The sequence below is a fragment of the Acartia tonsa genome, chromosome 12 (genome assembly GCF_053477335.1).
Source record: "Acartia tonsa isolate MP-2025a chromosome 12, ASM5347733v1, whole genome shotgun sequence".
Classification (NCBI taxonomy): Eukaryota; Metazoa; Arthropoda; class Copepoda; order Calanoida; family Acartiidae; genus Acartia; species Acartia tonsa.
Genome location: NC_137271.1, coordinates 23,077,878 through 23,098,579, shown reverse-complemented (window position 1 = coordinate 23,098,579; position 20,702 = coordinate 23,077,878). Strand labels below are relative to the sequence as shown.

Here is a 20,702-nt window from a genome sequence, read left to right as displayed (position 1 = left end):
ATCCAATAAAAAATTATATTAAGGAATGAATATTTCAAAACAATTTTACTTATGAAAAAAATGTGGTTATAATATATAATTGTAACTAAAAAGTTTTGAAACTTTAAAAATCTTAAGCAATTTTATGAGATAAAAGTTATTACATATTGCTTTATTTATCATTGCTCCACATTTGTTTTATTTCAATTGGATAAAAACCAGTTCTGAAAATATTCATAATAACGTTTAATAATGAATAATATAAAAATATATTCTTAAACACAATATATATTTGTTACATAAACGAAGGTGATTTCTAACTCCATGTGTGGGGCATTAACCCTTGCATATGCTTGTTTGAGGTTCAGATGCAAGCTGAGGGAAAGCACCTAAATTTAAAAAAGATTTTGATAGCCTTTTCTATTTTAAGTCTAAAAAATTAAATGATACAGAGAAAAAATAAATTTAATTGTTTATTGGAAAATCCAAACCTTTAAAATCCTTTTAAAATACATAAATATGCATTGCTTGACAGCTTCTAAATAGAGGCAGACAGTCAGACAGAAGCGTAATACATAGAAAGATAGATACTACGCCGCAATGGAAAATTTGTATGGGGGCTTGGCCGGCCACAGACTTGCTTTCTACTCTAAACTAGTCCTTGCGAAGAAACGTGATTATACAATAACAAGCATTAAAACTAAAATAAGAGCACAGCTATGAACTATTATTTATTTTTTTTAAATCGAAGCTTTTCTATAATTAGGGTCGGTCCGTCCGTCCGTAATGGATAGCTTTTTTCGTTAATTTAGGCATGTTAAAATTGCCTATTGGATTAAAATTTTGCATGGTTATTCCTTTAATAGTAAGGTACGATTTAGAAAGCGTAGCAACTCTATAATCATCACCAAAATGTCCGTACGTCCATTATAAACATGTTGATTTTTTTACATTTTTTAACAACAAATTTTTATGTGATCTAATCATCCGATTGATCCGATTTTTGGTATATTGATTCTTGGGACAACAAAGTAAAATGTAATAAGCAAAGCCACTCTATAATCAAGTCCTAAAACTGTAAGTATGTCCATAAACATTATCCTGAACCAAGCAGTTTTTCAACAAATTTACCTACAATTTTACTTTGACTTTGACATTTATATTATGATTATACAGTTCTGACACTATACAAGTGTTAATGTCTGTTTGTCCTACCGTTTCAGTGCTTCGCTTTTATGGGTGTCGTCATCCTTGTTTTTTTTATATTTACTGATTAGTTTTTTTTAGGGGTTGGTTTATCATATTGATGGTAAAACCCTAAAAAATATTCTCGTGAACACCTTTAAGTTAGAGAGAAAGGGGACAATGGGCTGTTTATTACAATATTCCCCAAAGTTATATAATAATGTTTTCTTATTCGTTTGCTTTTGTGATTTTGTGTATCAAGATTTTGGAGGTATATTGTACATCAATTTATCGGCCATTGTCTTATCCCTTTAGATCCCTGCTTTAAAGTTTACAAATAGCTTACAGTCAGAAAGTAAGAAAGGTAGATGGTTCGAATCTCTAACTCAAAATAAATTTTTGAAACTTTGCTTCTCCTCCTAAAATATGAATATTGATAATAATATGAAACACATGCAGAAGCAACAAGCAAAAGATTAGGCAATCAAAGTGTGTGTACTGGTAATGATACTTTTTAAGTGGTTATTTCAATCTTTTTTTTGTAATCATAACTTTTTTATATATTAAAATTGACTTATCTAAAATTGGGAAAAAAGTACATCTATTTATATTTTAAAAAATTTAAATATTTTAACATAAAATATCTAAAAATATTTTATGTTTTACCAAATATTATAATTCTATGAAATAAATTCTTGTAAAAACTGGAGTCGATGTACCTATTGACTTAAAGTTTAATCTTTTAATCGATTTGGAAAATATTAAATTTTAACATTCTGATTTTAGAGCTACGCTTTTTATAAATGTTGTCATCCTTGTTTACATATATCTTATGAAACATAATAATATATTCAAGATTTTTCCAGAAATTCCTATTTATCATATATCAATTGTTATAAGATATATTATATTTTTATTTTAGAGATGTACTAGTACTTTTGCGAAATAACTTGATTCTAGTAGTGCAGCTTTTTTATTCATTCTTATGTACGAGTACGACAACGTCTAAAGTTAGTGGTAATGCTAGTAATGGTATTGCTATGTTTATCACCTGTTCAATGGCAAAGATACTCTACAATTTACTTTGTCAGTCTGTCCGTTTGTTCGTTAGTCCATCAGTATGATTAATACTCTCCATCTACCTCACTCTGTCTCTACGTCACTACAGATACATACACATAAGTATACCCAACTGATAAATATTTTTAAGCAACGTCATAAGGAAACTCTTTATAAAACTCCCAAAAAATTGAATTTGAGGGTGCCGTAGGCCCCCAAAATAAGATTTTTGAATTTTTAACCCCCCTCCAAAATTGAAAAGCTTGGACGTCTTAACCTATATGATATAAAGAACCCCCCCCACCCCCCAATGTGTTGGACGCCGTTGATCATACATAGTGATGTATTGATAATAACTGTTTGCTTTTATAAAACAAAGCCTAAATATACGTATTTAATTTTAAATTTACAATAATTTTTTAAGTTTTTGTACAGTTAGGGAGTTGAATCCATTTTTATAGAAGCAGAAATATAATCTATGATTATGGTTTGGACCCTCTAAAACTGTAATCTACCTTTCCACTTTCCCCTCTCTTGGTGAAGATATCTTCAACGCCGATACGATTTTTGAAATGTAAGATTCTACTTTCCCTTCTCTTGGTGAAGATATCTTCAACGCCGATACGATTTTTGAAATGTAAGATTCCACTTTCCCCTCTCTTGGTGAAGATATCTTCAACGCCGATACGATTTTTGAAATTTAAGATTCCACTTTTGCCTCTCTTGGTGAAGATATCTTCAACAAGAGAGACAAAAGTGGAATCTTATATTTCAAAAATCGTATCGGCGTTGAAGATATCTTCACCAAGAGAGGGGAAAGTGGAAGGGTAGATTACAGTTTTAGAGGGTCCAAACCATAATCATAGATTATGTTTCTGCTTTTATAAAAATGGATTCAACTCCCTAACTGTTGTATTTTGTGCTTTTTGTGAAAGGAAACTATTTTGCTTTATTTGAATAACTGCGTATTTTTTTCAACAAAAAAAACTATTTTACCTTCAGGGGGTTTCAGCTAAAACAGGAACCTTGCGAGAAAGTGTTGACTTTTTTTAAAGGAAAATTACTGAACAAAATGCGTAGAAAAAAATCCTTTGAAAACTGCGTACAGTTTAGGGAGAAAGTGGACATTAGACTTTAAATAATACTGGTACCCAAACTTTTAAAACCAAGATATCTTGTTTGTTTATTTAAAAACCTTGGCCACTTTTATCAAATCTGGATTACGTGGTAAAATGTGTCAAAACTTTTTCACCAATAGTCATGAAAGGATAATTTCAGGCATTTTAATTGGGTTCCATTGTCTTATCCCTTAAGATCACTGGTAAAGGTCGAATTCTTGTCTTTTTAGAGATCAAATATGCAAGGAATTTTCAATAGTACAGATTTCTAAGAATTTACCTCTTTCTTTCTTTATGTTTATCTATCTATCTATTTATCTACCTGTCTATCTATATATCTATCTATCTATCTATATATCTATCTATCTATCTATCTATCTATCTATCTACCTATCTATCTTTCTATCTATCTATCTATCTATCTATCTATCTACCTATCTATCTTTCTATCTATCTATCTATCTATCTATCTGTCTATCTGTCTATCTGTCTATCTATCTATCTGTCTATCTGTCTATCTGTCTATCTGTCTATCTGTCTGTCTGTCTCTCTGTTTGTCTGTCCAATTGTATATCGTTTTATTGTTCAATTGTGTAAGGGTTTAGCTATCTATTTACAAATCAATATTTCTATGTATTTTTTCTCCTATAAGGCGAATGTTTTCTAATTGCCCGTCCGTCAATAAAGAGCAGGTCTTATTATTTATCTAGGCATGCTAGAATTGTCCTACCGATTTCAAACTTAGGGAAAGTAGTAACTCTATAATCGTGATAAAAAGTCCCTATGTACTTTTGAAACATGTAGTATTTTACTCTTTTTGGAAAAAAAAATAATTATCTTGTGTGATTCCATTTATCTGATTTTTTAAATTGTGATTCCTATGATAAAAATGTTATAAGCTAAGCATATTTGTAATGCTATGATAGTTATCTAATCTATCGCATTGTATTACACTTTGGTACTAGTGTGATAAACAGCCCAATTTTTCGATCTTTTTTTTTAGGGCGTATCCTAAAAACCTAAAAGTTAATTTCTAGATGAAACCAAATAAATCTGGTGTTTAAATCTGTAGTCAGAAGAATTATCTTTCCCTGAGAAATATTATGTTTTTGCTATCTTAAAATCAGGACTCGGTAGTTGCACGTCAGCCGCCTGTAAGCCTTAGTGAAAACCCCCCATTAAAAGTTAAAATCAGCTGAAAGTCTAAACATGACCAAAATATGGCCATCTCTCTTTTTCAAAAAAAATCAAAGCATATAAACGGGTTTAACATTTACGCTTTGTTGCGGCTTCAGATCCCAGCTTAATCCACCCCTCCCATCCACAGATTAGATAAGATAAGATTTATTTTCCTAAGGTTTCTTCCTGAAAAAGATTTCATTTTAATATATTAAGGTTTCTTTCTGAAACAGAATGCATGTTATTACTATAGTATTAATCACAGAATTATAGGTTGATAAGTTTCAGGATTGTAAGTTTTATCAGTTTTTTAAATATACAATTAAGTTTTAGAATATGTACCAGCTCAGGGCTGTATTGAACTTACGCCTGCTTCCGTTCACATACTTTTTAAATATTTTGATTACATGATAACTATAATAGTTGAGCGCTGATATAAATATGTAAATAATTGTATAGATGTGTTAGCATATGCAGGGAGGGAGGGGGGCATTTGGCTGTTTATCACACTAGTCCTTAAAGTATTTTTGTGTATCATCATTGGGATTGTACATCAATTTAACAACTATCGTATCCGTTTAGATCCATGAGAAAAATTCATTTACTATACAATGTACTACGTTATTTGTTGGTCTGTATGTATTTTCTTCTGAGTCTTAAGATCTCGGTAACCACAGAACCGATTAGGATTTACCTGCTGGTTACATGGCGGGTTTAATCAAAATACCCCCCCCCCCCATCACATCTATAAAAAAATTTGAAGAATTCCTTTGCATACAAGATTGAAGCCACTAATATCCGTACATAGAAGTAACAAGGTCTCTGTATGTGTGTTTGTTAGTACCGAAGGATCTCGCTAACAGCTGGACCGTTATGGTTTTCCTTCTAGCAAAGCTTCTCATAAGCATAGGAAGAGTTTATAACTATTTTGGGGGAGGGTACCTAGACAAAAATAACCCCTCAAAAATTTGTTTTAATTTTTTCTTTATGACTAAATTTAAAAGTGTCAGGTACATTTCCTCAACCCTTTCCTCTGGGTGCCCCTTAATGTCAACTAGGGGCGTAACCGTTGGTATCAAATAAAATATCATCATATTTAAATATAGAAAAAAAACTTAAGAGCTCTAAGATTATTCACGTACGTATTTGATATAGATTCCAATAATATACATTTTTTACTAACCACGAAATATTCCAATCTTACATTTAAAAATAAGATTATACCATTTAAGGAAAACTGACTTATATTTCTAAAATCAATTTGGATCATGGAAAGAAAATGAAGAAGCATGTTTCGTCGTATTTTTATAGTAGCTTTTGATATGTTATTTTAGGTTAAGTAAAAATTAATGATTGCCCCGCAGAATTAGATCCCACCGCCCAGGGGCTAGAAATAGGATAAAAGCTACTGATGATACCCGCTACTTCGTTTTCTTTCCATGATCCAACAAGTGTATATACATGTGAATATCAAAACTGCTTCAAGGCGATACTAGCCTAAGTTCCTAGATTTTTTCTTAGTGGGGTGGTGGTACCCTCCTCCGAAAAATGATATAAAATACTCTATAATATTCCCCCCTCTCCCCTTCTTTAATTCAAATCAATGATGTGTCTACTAGATATTTAAAATATTAACTATTCTAAACCCTAAACGTATCGTATTTCGAGAAAATTTGGAAGGGAATTTAGAGATATGAAAATATTGAAATTGGGGAATATTAATTTACGTGTGCAAGAATTCTATTTCAAAAATAGGATATTTATTCCCCTCTCCCTTCGTTCAAAAATACATCCCTATTTCTATTTTTCTAAATATTCAAATTTCTTAATATTTATTTACGAAGTACTTCGTAAATAAATAGAAGATTTTGAAAAATAATAAATTTTTACGTTTTATATTTCTATTTCGAAATAAATCACGCAATCTTAAATTAAGTATGTTCGTTAAACAATTCCGAAATAAAATTTACTAGATATATTAGACTTTTAGGTTCTTTCTATGAAATTAATGTGATGACATAATTTCCTTACTCCAAAAAGTCTACCTGTTAAGAATACGACATTTTAGACGTCTTACTTTTTTCATTGCTTTTTTTACAGGGTAAAATAAAAATTCTTCCTAATATTAAAAAAGGATAATTTTGCATTACGTAAAAAAAGTATATAACGATAATGAAATATATTAAAGTTAACTTATAATAGTTTGTAATTGTATTTGTAACAATATATTTATAGATTCCCTGTTATTTGATATCATCCGTTTCCGGTGTATGCTGTTATATCAGGGATAAATATATACACAAAAATTCCTCCAACAAATTTTTATTATTTACCGTGGTCAAAACATATTAAAAAATCTTATTTTAAAAAATGTAAATATAACGAAATAAATTATATTGAAGTTTCTAATTACCCATGTACATTTCTACCTCGTGCACCTCGTGCACACACACATAGTTCTTCAGTCCTTATTTGAATTTCAGAGTGTATTGACACGTCATACTACGCGTTAGTTAGATACAAAGAAAAGTGAAAAATAATAAAAAATTTAATATTCAATGTGAAAACTTCAAATGGAATTATATTAATACAATAAAATAAAGTGATAAATATTATTTGCATAGTTATAAAAAAAAGAAGAAAGAAACAAAGTCAAGTGTCAACACAAGAAGATCTAATTCTGTACTGTCGTCCGAAAAAAATTATTGTAGTCTATTGTTTTGTGTGAATGTCATAAGAGTACATACACGTCAAAATAATAGGCTATGTTTTCTATTTCGGAAGGCAGTACACATAATCATTTACTGTATATTAAGGTAAGGATTTTGTAATAATTTGTAAATATAAAGTGAAAAGTCTGTTCGTTATAACTTAATTATTCTTATTTTGCCTTTTGGTAATTTCAATTTTAAACGCACAGATTTTATACTGTGAATAATTCGGCAAGCTCCATACTTTGTTTTTAATTATGTTTATTTTTTATTTTTTTATATCGTTCCAAAATTACAAAGTATCGGGTGTGTTTTATCGATAAGTCTTAGTCTTACCTAAAAATATTGAATCCCTGTGTTCGAAAAGAATTTCCGTGCATTTTTTTACGTCGTTCAGAACGGCTCGGCTCCACATTAGTTAAAAGTGAGTTTTTACAGTAATAATATGATTTAACGGTCTATTTCCTTAAATTAAACTTAAAAACCATATGTTACCAAATATACACACATCCGCAGCCGTATTTCTAGATTCGGCTCCGCGTTTTTTTGCGTTGAAACTCGTTTTTAAATGTACGCTCATATTAAACCTGATTATCAAGCTGTTTTTAAACAAATTTACTTACAATTTTGCTTTGACTCTTATATATTCGCATTCTGATAATTCAGTTCTGACATTAATGTCCGTATTTTTTTTACATTTTAACAACAAATTTTTATGTGACCTAATTATCCGATTGGTCTGATTTTTGGTTTACTGATGTTTGAATGTACAATAATATAAGCGAAGCGGCAAGTACGCATTTTTATTTTTTTCCATCACCCTTTAATTGAAATTCAAATTTATTTTTGGATATTTAGTATTTACTTTCATTTGATGTCCAACTTATTTACTCTAGAACCTCGAGCAAGAGACCATCCACGCATAAAGACACAAGACAAGTATGATTTGAGTAATGTTTTTGGCTTCGCTACTTATTGATTATTCATCCTTGTTAAATTAAATAACAATACTGCAAAAAAAATAAATATATCAATAAACAGTTTTTTGGGTTTTATTACAACATTTATTTTATAATGGTAATGATACAGATATTTAAAAAACACAAAATTATTTCATTAAATTATTTGTTTTACTTTTACTTCTACTTTATTTCTTTCCAACATAATTAATATGATAAACATATTTACAAAAATTATTTCACTTTTCCAGTTCCTTGGTTGCTGTCTTCTTGGTAACTTTTACCTGTCTATCCCAAAATGCTTGGGACTTCTTGGGGACTAGCTTGTTCATCTTCAAGAACATGATGGCGTGGATGGTGTCTTTCTCTAGGTTATAGCGCCTCGATGAGTAAACTAATTTGAGGTGTGAGAAAATTCTCTCACACCTCGCATTAGAAACAGGTAAGTTGTTGAAGTTGGTCATCAAACTGACAAGTCCAGGTGGATAACATATCTGCTCTGCAACATGTTCATACCTGGCAGTAAGCATCCTGTGGCTTGCGGTCATTGCTCCTTGTTTGTACAGTTTCTGGCGTTCTTCAACATCGAAATCCTTGGACTTAGATTTTTTGACTTTCGCAATTTCCTCCTTTATCTTAGCGACTTCACGTTGGTAACCGTATGTCAAGGCATGCAACTTGGATTCTTCTATATTATTCCAATCCTTCAGCCCAGCTTTCAGGTGTTTCTTCATGACGTCCAGGGGATCCTTCTGTTTGTCACGTTGTTCTTTCTTTTTCTTCTTGGCTGCTGCTTGAGCCTGAATTTCTTTGAACTCTTGTTGTTTGTTCCATAACATCTTTTGGATGGGTGTCATCATGCCTGTAATACATAAATATAATTAATAAAAATGATAATTGAATTATTTAACTAATGTTATTATTATTATCTATTTTAATTAATATTGTATATCTTTACCTGTGGGAGGTGCAGTTTCTGGAGATTCGTACTCGTCAGCTTCGGAATCCTCATTGTCGGCATCCGCATTAGCACTACGCAGGTCGGCCTCTTCATCTGCCTTTTCTTCAGGACTTAGGTTGGCTCTCAGTGAGATTCGGTGTAGCCGTTCACCCAACAACCTACAATTTTTGGGTGCTTGTTGTAAGATTGTTTTTGCTTCATCCTGTGTCACCGTAAAGCTTTGTGTGCCACTCGCAATCATTTCCAAATGACTGCGTGACAGGGGGTGTAGGTAGAGACAGACTTGCCAGCCTGCATTAGTACGGACAATCTTGTTAACTCTCAGGTGAAGGAACTTGAATACACGTCTAGCGAATAAGTTGCCAGGCATACTTGTCCGTAGGGTAAAGAACACCGTATCCAGCATGGTGAACATCTGGACGATTGTGGCCTCATGGGCTTGTGCGGGAATTGTCAGCATGGTATCCACACACTCCAACACTTGCAGGACTTCTCTGAGGGCAAGAACCTGGTCAGGTGTTGGCCACAGATTGTCAAACTTCTTGTTGACTAAAATAAAAATTAAAAATTAAAAATTAATTCTATTGATATATACAGTTCTAATTTTTAATTAAGGGAACGAGAGAAGAAATAATTTATTTAGTTTAAATTTTAATAAACTTCTATTTGTTACCTTTCTCTTTTGTTTAATTAAGGGACAGAGAGAAATTTAAGTTGGTAATTTTGTTAGTTTTAAATTGTTGTTTAAATTATAATTAACTTTTTTGGGTTTACCTTTCTGATCCTGCACGGATTTTTTCACCTTCTGAAGTAGTTGTTTGTTGTCAAACAACTCTAAGAACCGCTTTATCATGTTCATTCTGGAGCTCCATCTCGTCTCCACGTATCTGGTAAGCATACGTTGTCCACTCTCTACCAAAATGCGACGCAGCTTCTTGTTATTCATAATTTTACTGACCAGCTTTGCCAGGTTAATTATGGTTCTGTTGTACCCCTTCCCTTTCTAAAAAAATATAATATTTGTTAATTTTCACGTTTTTGTATAATTTATTATTTAACTTTTTAAGTTACTGTATAAGTTATTTAGTTGGTTCTATTAATCATTTAATTAATTTACTTACAACTTTGGCAGCCTGCTTCAACGCCAACTCCACTTGGTGGTTGAGGCAAACGCCTCCCACTATTAGTCCACATTTTTGCTCATCACATATCATTGTTTTCTGGATGTTCTCTTCCATTAGTTTCCCGAAATTTGTGATTGCTGAAAAGAAATAATTTAATAAATTAATATAATTTAGTTAAATGCATTTCGTGAAACTACCCCTGTAAATCATTAAATGTAATTCATTGAATTTTTTGGGAATGAATTTAATTTAACTTTACTTACCCTCTCTTTGTTGTGGATCTTTGATGGCGATGGACCTGTAGAAAATCGCACTTGATATGCCGCCATCGCCTTGTCTTGTTCCTGCCAGGGTTTCTTCACCTCCATCCTGACCCTCACCTTCGGCTTCTACAACACCATCCTCAACCTCATCTAAATCTTCTATAACCATATCCAACGGGATTTCATCTTCACTATCAGCCTCAGGTGTGTCTTCCTTATCACTATCATCATCATCATCACTGACGTCCTCATCTTCATCCTCATGGTTCATGTAACTTGTATACTCTGTGGGGGTTTTCCCGTGCTCTTCATTGAGTATCTTGACGGACTAAAGAATGAAAAATAAATTAATGATTTACTTTCTAATGGTATTGTTTTAGAATATTAATTCTCGTATTCATTCAAATATTCATCTAAAAAAACTGGTTTTATCTTACAATTGTACATTTTACATCCGCGGAAAGCCATTTAAAATACGATGCGAGAAAAAACTATTAAATAGTTATGATTTTATAATTATAATTTATAATTTTTCATTACCTTTACACAGTTGGCAGCCGAGTCGGATGTGGAGCTGAGAAGTTGATAATGCTCAAGCCCAAACCTTTTCAACAGTTGTTCGAAATATTCGTAGATGCTGCGGCCGGAAGCATCGGGTTTAGGCATCTAAACATAAGTAATTAATCAAATTATCATTTAGGTATTTGTGGTCATTCTAAATTTCTAAGAATTAATTTTAAACTTATACCTGTTCACAGGCGAGCAACAATTCTTTGGGACCTTCTGCATCGGTATAGTTTGCAGTTACTGAAAAATTAGTAATTCTTTTATATTATTCATAATAGTTTACTTTACTTTATTTAATTCAGGTTATGTAGCTGCTGCAGTTGTAATTGCATTAATAAATAATAATAGTTTATTTATTTTATTTAGGTTACCTGCAATGAAGTCGGTGTGGTGAACATTGCCGAAGTCGAAGGAAAGGTGCAAACCTGCGGAAACAAAGATAATATTGATTATAATTATTTGTTATTTAAAATAATTAAATATTAACATTTTTTCCGCAGGTGTGCACCTTTCCTTCGATTTCGGCAATGTACACACCCGCGGAAGTAAAGATAATTTAAATTAATTATTTGTTATTTCTTTCAGATTTTGAAATTATTTAGTAATGTTTTAGTTTATAAATTATAATACTTAATAGTTAATAGTTATTAATACCTTTATTTTCTAAAATCTTCTTGAAGGATTCCATGTAATACTTGTGCTGCCCCTGCAGCCAGTTATGAAGCTGTTTGCTGGTGGGTGCATCCTGCTTCTTGCCTTTCTCAAGTAAACCGACCTGCTTGGCGATGAGATGGTCAAAGGCATTGGCATCCTTATCCTTAAAGCGAATTTTTTAAAGTTAGTATGTTTTTCAACCTATTTTTAAAAAATACACTATTCTAACTGACATGAAGATATATTTCGATTTTAGCAATCATTTTCAATTCATTTTGTTTAAAAAAATATAGGTATGAGACATTAGATAACAGCAAATATGATCAAAAATATTAAACATACATTTACCTTAAAGCGAAGGAAACTTTCATTATTAACCAGTTTTCCTGTTATGTGGCGCAGCGCTTCTAGGGCAGTGGTGTATATTTTGACTTCATGGATAACTTCAGCATCTGCCTGGGCCTGTTGAAACTTCCTCTGAAAGCTGGCCAGGTTCACTCCCTTCCTATACTCTCGGTAAACATCTCTGTGGTCATTGATCCAGTGATGGCGAAACCTCCTAAACAGGTAAGCAATTAATATTATTTTTTTTAGCAAAGCTACTCTATAATTCACCTTGTCCGTCAGTATATATTTTTAATCAATGTTTATGAATACTTAATACCAGTGTTCTGGAGCCGGAGCCGGGAGCCGGGAGCAGCAACATTTTTTGTGGAGCCGGATCCGGAGCCGTATTTTTTGTTAAAAACGGCTCCGGCTCCGGACTAGGTAAAAATGATTTTTTAAAGTAATATTATAATTTGGCAACGGTCTATTTCCATATAATAAACTGAAAAACTATTGTTACTTAACAAATAGACACACATCCTTCTACTTTTATATAGCTTTAATCAAATAAAAGCAAAATATTTTATATTATTTATCTTATTTTATCAAATTCAATAATGAAAAAAAATTGATATATTAATTTTAAGGTAGGAGCCGGAGCCGGAGCTGGAGCCGGAGCCGGGAGCCGTATTTCCAAATACGGCTCCCCGGAGCCGGAGCCGCATCAAAATTATACGGCTCCGGCACGTTGCGTTAATACATCATGTTATTTTATGTCAACTTAATATTATTACCTAAGAAGGTTAGTTTCTTGCAGTATAAATTTCTCTGTTGCTTTTGGATCTGTGGGGTATTCTTTCACGTGGTATGTGCCATCCCAGGTATTGAAGTGACAGTATTTGCACCCCCGCCCCCACGGGGTCTTATGCTTACCCTTTCCAGGGTAGTTGGGGATCATGTAAGCATGATCTTCAAGCACTTTAACCAAGTAGACATAAACCTGAAGTAATTTTAATTTTATTAAACATTTTATTTAATAATCTCACACCTGTAACTCTTTTTTTAGTTGTGTTCCTTTCTTGACTTTTAGTTTTGGTTTCAAAAAGTGTCACTTTTGCCCCCCCCCCCCCCCTCTACATTTTATTATTATTTTTAGTATTTATGTTTGTACCTTATCACCATTACTATATGTTATCCTCTTCCCATCAAGGCGGTCATAGAGCGAGTGTGTGTCACCTTGTACTGTACCCACGCAGTCTAGGTAATCAATAGAACAGTTAATTTAATATATAGGTAAAGTAAAACAAACTAGTATTCTAGAAATTTATGTATTTACGGTTGAGATTGTATGGTTATTAATTATAAATATAATATAATGTATTTTATTTAAGTACAGACAAATAGACATCCTGTCAATTAAATTTTTAATGTTACTACCTATGTTATTGATATTAATTATACTAATTTAAGCTTACCTTTGATGAACATATGTTCCGAACTGTCACTGTTCATCTTGGGTTTATTCTTGGATCCTGCTTTACGGCCACCTCTCCCTTTTGGCTTTTCTCCAGCTGGGGATGACTGTGCTGAAGAAGGTGTGTCTCCAGCTGGTGTTGTAGGTGTGGCTGCGGCTTTAGGTGTGGCTGTTGTACTTGTAGGTGATGGAGACGGCGGCGGCGTTACGTTGAGTGGGCGCATTGGTGATGTATCTGGTGTTGTTTGTGAAGCTGGTTGTGGGCTTGCTGGTTTTGACCTTAAAATAATTAATTAATTAATTAATATTATTTTTCCCTTGCCCTCTGGACAAAATATAAAAATTATTTGGCTACTTGTTTTTTTTACCTCGATTGGGGAGAAGGTTTGGGGGGTGAAGTTGGTTTTTCAGGTTCTGGGCTTGCAGGTTTTGACCTTAAAAAAATAGCCTATTATTTTAATTATTAATTAATATTATTTTTCCCTTGCCCTCTGGACAAAATATAAAAATTATTTGGCTACTTGTTTTTTTTACCTCGATTGGGGAGAAGGTTTGGGGGGTGAAGTTGGTTTTTCAGGTTCTGGGCTTGCAGGTTTTGACCTTAAAAAAATAGCCTATTATTTTAATTATTAATTAATATTATTTTTCCCTTGCCCTCTGGACAAAATATAAAAATTATTTGGCTACTTGTTTTTTTTACCTCGATTGGGGAGAAGGTTTGGGGGGTGAAGTTGTTTTTTCAGGTTCTGGGCTTGCAGGTTTTGACCTTAAAAAAATAGCCTATTATTTTAATTATTAATTAATATTATTTTTCCCTTGCCCTCTGGACAAAATAAAAAAAAAAAATTATTTGGCTACTTGTTTTTTTTACCTCGATTGGGGAGAAGACTCTTTTCTTCTTTTCTTGACCCTTGGAGGTGAACACAACTTTGTTATTATGCGCTTCCGTTGTGGATCAGCTATTTTTGACGCCACTGGAGTGCAACTGAAATTAAATAAATAAATAAATAAAGCATTTCAATTTTCTCTGGTTCTTTTTAGAACCCACCAAATTTACCAAATTTGGGATTATATTCTAAAAAAAAATGGCCTCTCTTGGTGTGTAGAGCACCGAGAGTTGCTGAACATGGAAGGAATTCGCCCCGGAGGATGGATTACTCAATGCGACCCAACCTAACCTGACCAAAAGTAAGTAAGGATATTTTTTTAACATTTACCTACCCTAAGATAAAAAGTTACTGTAAAAATACAAAGGAACCCACTACTTTTCATAATCCCCTTTATTATAATTTTATTAGGGGTATAAATATAAAATGAAAATATTATTATTACCTAATGGTATTAGGGTATAAATATAAAATGAAAATATTATTATTACCTAATGCTATCAATGGGGGTTATTTTTTTTGTGGGGGTCCCCAACCCCTCCTTTTCCTCCAACATTTCCGACCCTGGAGTGCAACTGAAAATTAAATAAATAAATAACATTTACCTACCCTAAGATAAAAAGTTACTGTAAAAATACAAAGGAACCCACTACTTTTCATAATCCCATTTATTATAATTTCATTAGGGGTATGCATTTGAGCTTAATAGTAAATAAAAAGTAAAAATACGACGAAACCCACTAATTTTATAAGGGGTAGTTTCACGAAATGCATTTGAGCTTAATAAATAAAAAGTTACTGTAAAAATCCCATTTCTATAATTTTTTTAGCATGGGTAGATGCACTTCGTGAAACTACCCCTTTTAGTTTTTTTATAACATTATTAAATATAAAATGAAAATATTATTATTACCTAATGTTATCAATGGGGGTTATTTTTTTTTTGGGGGACCCCAAACCCTCCTTTTCCTCCAACATATCAAGTTCAACCTCATCCAAAAAATCGGATATGCTTGCATCGTCGATCCTACGTTCACGTAAACTACGCGTAACTGAAGAGTCAGGCATAGCTTGGACAACCTCACTGTCAATATTAATAACATCCGAAACATCGGACATGTTGTCATCATCGTCACCTATAACTTTATTAGAGTCAGGCTCAGCCATTCTCTAACGATGTTGTAACTGAACTAAAACTAAAATAAAAAGATTAATATTAATTATGACTTTATGACTTTAAGCCTAAGGTGGTGAAAATGGCCAGGTTACCGCTTACATTGGATGATTGGGGGAAGAAAAGGGTTAACAACTTAACAGTAACTCCACCCATAATTTTATTTTTTGGAATAGTAAGGGATAAAATAAACACACATAAAAGAAAGTGTGGGGGGGGGGGGGGTATAATCCGTATCCAATTACTACGAAGTACGAGGGAAATCATGGGATGTGTTGGAAAATATTTATATGACATGTAAGACTAAGAATTCTCCTAATTTCCCCTTGAGGAGGGGGGAGGATTTGATGCTTAATCTGCAGAAGGGGTAATTTAACACTTAATTTACCCTCCGTAAAAGATTAAAGATTAAAAGATTAAAGATTATTTGAAACCTGCCCCACCCCCCTTTTTCAACACTTCTTATTTGAATATAATTATATGTAATCTTTTTTTCTCCACCCATCATAACGTAATGGTTAGGAGGAGGGGGGGGGGGGGGAACCAACAAGAGTTAATTTGGATTTAATACGATGAAATTTTAGTATATAAATTAGCCGTTAGAGGCTGAATATTTCAAATTGTTTTTCAATTTATACTTAAGTTTCATCATTCATTGGTAAGAAAAGTTAAAAATTATATTTCAAGTTTTAGAAACCTATTTTTAAGAAAAGTTACATTTGAGATGAATAGAATTAAAAAAGTATTCGGTAATGTAGACAAACAAAATTGCTTCATAGTTACATATTGGAAGTTACATAACATTCAAGGATTTTCATCTTTATTGTCAGCTTGCTGTCACTTTATGAAGGCTTTTTGGCCAATTATAGAATAGATTGATGATAATGATATGATGAATATCTGTATCATTTCATATCTTTTAAAAACAAAGTTTTATACCAACGTTTTCTTTTTGGTTTGCTCAACAATTTTGGGGACTTGGGGAATTTTGGGACTTGGTTGCTTCATTAAGTTGAGTGTAAAAACGTTTCAACTATTAATTGTTATTTACAAAAGGGGTAATTTTGTGCATCATCATTGGGAGTGTACATCAATTTATCGGCCATTATAATATAAGGTTATAATTTATAAAGGTGTCATATATATAAACCTTTCTTAAAAGTTAAAAAAACTCTCTCCCGTCACCCAGCATTAGTGGAAAATTTTTATAAAGGAAAATTTAAATAAATAAAGGGATTATTCTTTGTATTTTTTTTTGGGGGGGGGGTTATAATAATGTCATATATATATTATGGAAAATTTTTATAAAGGAAAATTTAAATAAATAAAGGGATTATTCTTTGTATTTTTTTTTGGGGGGGGGGGGTTATATTCAAAATCTTCAACCCTTTCTTTTCATATAGCAACCCTTCTTAAATAGGGGAGGGGGGGGAGACTAGTGTAAAATAAACAGCCCATTGCCCTTCCCTTTTTTTTTGGGGGGGGGGACTATAAAGGTGTTACTTACATGTAAAACCCTTTTCCCCCACCCATATATGTTTGATGATATTGACCTCTAGGCTCTAAATGCGGATGCCACTTATTTTAAAGGGTATGTAAAGATAAAATTTTTTCATGCTATTAGACTATTAGTATTAACAAATTAAAAATCTTAACATTTTCTAAATAATAAATATCGAAGATTGATTTTACGGCATTAGGTTGGTTTATTCGAAGATTGATTTTACGGCATTAGGTTGGTTTATAAAGATAATTTACATTTTACATTTTACAAATTTGTAATTTAAAGTTAAATTGTAGGTTGGCGACGAACGAGAGATGGGCCAGCCAACTTCAAGTTACTTGGATACTAAGGGGAGAAGAAACGGCGGCGCAACCGCCGAAAACTGCCGAGAAAAGGCAAAATAAATTTCAGCGGCTTATCGGAAGGTAATGATGAAATTACATTTTTGCATACAACCCCTTTATTTTAATGGCTTTCTCTACCTTTTGAACGCCTTTCTCTTTCTTTTAAATGCGTAATTATTTTTTATATACGCATAAAATAAACTTATAAAGTTAATTATTTTTTAATATTTGATTTTGCAGTGTTTTTATACTTATATTGTGAACGTTTTGAAATTGAATTGAAATTGAATTATATCTGCATTTGCATTATGAAAAATACTAATTATTATTATTTATTACCTTAATAATTTATTTCAGTATAAATATCCGAATAATGAAATCTAGACCCAGCACGAAACGAAGGAGCCTGCGAATACTTGAACGACGTCAACGACTTGACCCAGGTATAATATATATTGAATTCTATTTATTTTTAGTTATTCCAAGTGTAATATAATGAATAAATAATCTTTATACTAAAGGATCTCGCTAACCGATGAACCGATCGGGTTCTCCTTTTTACCTTTTAATTTACCTTTTTAAAAGCGAAGCTTTTCTATAATTATGGTCGGTCCGTCCGATTTAGAAAGCGTAGCAACTCTATAATCATTACCAGAATGTCCGTACGTCCATTTTAAACATGTTGATTTTTCGTCCGAGATAGTTAGCTTTTATTCGTTAATTTTAGGCATGTTAGAATTGTCCTATCGATTTCAAACTTTGCATGATGTAGTTACGTACGATTTAGAAAGCGAAGCAACTCTATAATCATTACCAGAATGTCCGTAAATCCCTTTTAAACATGTTGATTTTTCTACTTTTATAACAACAAAATTTTATGTGATCTAATTATCCGTTTGATCTGGTTTTTGGTATATTGATTCCTTGGACAACAAAGAATAATATTATAAGCGAAGCAAGCAACTCTATAATTAAGTCCTAGAAATGTAAGTATAACCATAAACATTATCGGTTATCCTGTATGAAGCAGTTTTCCAATAAATTTACTTACAATTTTGCTTCGACTCTTATACTTTATATTTAAATTATTCACTTCAGACACTATACAAGTGTTAATGTCCGTTTGTCCTACCGTTTCAGTGCTTTGCTTTTATGGATGTTGTCATCGTTGTTTTAAGTATAGCTACTCTTTAGTTTAATTATATTACTGTAAAGTTTAAACTTTTTTAAAGTTAAACTGTCCGTTTGTATAAACTATAGGACTAAGTTAATAAATTTATTTAGTGTATAAGATTTAATTCATTAAGGTGTGGCTGTTGTAATACTTTAACACTCCTGCGTTTGTCCACTCCGACGTTTGGGACTCCTGCGTTTGTCCACTCCGACGTTTGGGACTCCTGCGTTTGTCCACTCCGACGTTTGGGACTTTGAAATAATAAATAAGATTTAATTTATTAAGGTGTGGCAGCTGTTCCTCCTGTTGCTGTTGATGATGGCCATGGACGAGATGATCGGGTTGTTCAACCAAGAGGACAAGGTATTATATATAATCATATTTTTATTATTACCTATTCCAAGTCTTATATATCTTGTACATATTAACCTAACCTAACCTGTACAGAAATACTTAAAATTAATATTTTAATTTAACACTCCTGCGTTTGTCCACTCCGACGTTTGGGACTCCTGCGTTTGTCCAGTCCCCTTACTTTGAAATAATAAATAAGATTTAATTCATTAAGGTGTGGCTGCCGCTGTTCCTGTTGAACCCCAGCCTGATGGGCATCGTCGAGGCCATGGACGCCGTAATGTTCCAAGAGGACAAGGTATTATATATAATTGGGACTCCTGCGTTTGTCCAGTAACCTTACTTTGAAATAATAAATTCACCTTTTGGAATGAATTTAATCTGATTGCGTTGAGATATTTTATGATTTTGAAAAATTAACCATTTAAATTAATAGTAAATATCATACAGAATTGCTTACATGATTATTATAAAACAAGGATGAAAACATGCATAAAAGAGAAGCTCCAAAAAAATGCGTCAAAAAATCTAAGCTGGATCTTTAATTAAAATGTATTTTTTTTGGCTCTTTAATTAAAATGTATTTTTTTTGGCTTTTATGGAACTAATTGTAATCTACAGAAGGGAAAATCACTGGGGATGTACATCGATCTATCGACCACCCTCCTGAGAGATTTTAATTTTAATTTTGATTTAATTTATTAAGGTCATGCTCAACAGGTTGTCCAGCAGATGGGGAACAATAACAATGTTGGTGTTGCTCCGGGCCCGGCTCCCCATCAAGCACCACAGCCCCCGCCCCCCCCTCAACAACAGCCGGACCCCCCTCAACAGCCCCCCCCACAACAACCAGACCCCATTCCAAACCCCCCCCAACAGCCCCCCCAACAGCCCCCCCCACAGCAAGAACCTCGTCGTGAGCGTGTCGTACCGGCTATTTTTAATTTAACAATAGGTGCGCACGCCACAGTCAATATCAACAATAATCAATTTGAATTCTATTTAAATTAATATTTATAATTTTGTAATATTATTTCATAATAGAATTCAAATTGATTATTGTTAATTTTGTAATATATATTATTATTGATTTTATTGTTAATTAATTTTCGTAAATTTGCAGATTTTTTAAAGGGGTAGTTTCACGAAATGCATTTAAACTTAATTTAGTGAACCGCATATTTTATCCTGGTTAAATGGTTAAACTACATTTATATGGCATATATTTGAAAAAATTTCAATTTTCTACCACATAGTTTTTAAAATGTCAAGACTTGAAAATCGTCTTTTTAAATTGCATATATCACAAAAAAGACAATTTTCAGGTCTTGATATTTTAAAAACTACGTGGTAGAAAATTGAATTCATTTCAAATATATGCCATATAAATGTAGTTTACCCATTTAACCAGGATAAAATATGCGGTTCACTAAATTAAGTTTAAATGCATTTCGTGAAACTACCCCTTTAGTGAACCGCATATTTTATCCTGGTTAAATGGTTAAACTACATTTATATGGCATATATTTGAAAAAATTTCAATTTTCTACCACATAGTTTTTAAAATGTCAAGACTTGAAAATCGTCTTTTTAAATTGCATATATCACAAAAAAGACAATTTTCAGGTCTTGATATTTTAAAAACTACGTGGTAGAAAATTGAATTCATTTCAAATATATGCCATATAAATGTAGTTTACCCATT

The 20,702-nt window shown here is 32.4% G+C and overlaps 1 protein-coding gene across 1 annotated transcript; it reads right to left on the bottom strand.

The window, feature by feature from the left end:
* Positions 1-8,272: 8,272 nt before the first annotated feature.
* On the bottom strand, positions 8,273-11,549 carry LOC145333718 (uncharacterized). The gene is made up of 5 exons (XM_080178926.1): positions 10,539-11,549; positions 10,273-10,412; positions 9,926-10,154; positions 9,149-9,700; positions 8,273-9,052 (listed from the first exon to the last, which is right to left on the bottom strand). Exons 1-5 carry the CDS (start codon positions 10,807-10,809, stop codon positions 8,430-8,432), a joined length of 1,815 nt encoding a protein of 604 aa, XP_080035052.1. The 5' UTR covers positions 10,810-11,549; the 3' UTR covers positions 8,273-8,429.
* Positions 11,550-20,702: the final 9,153 nt, after the last annotated feature.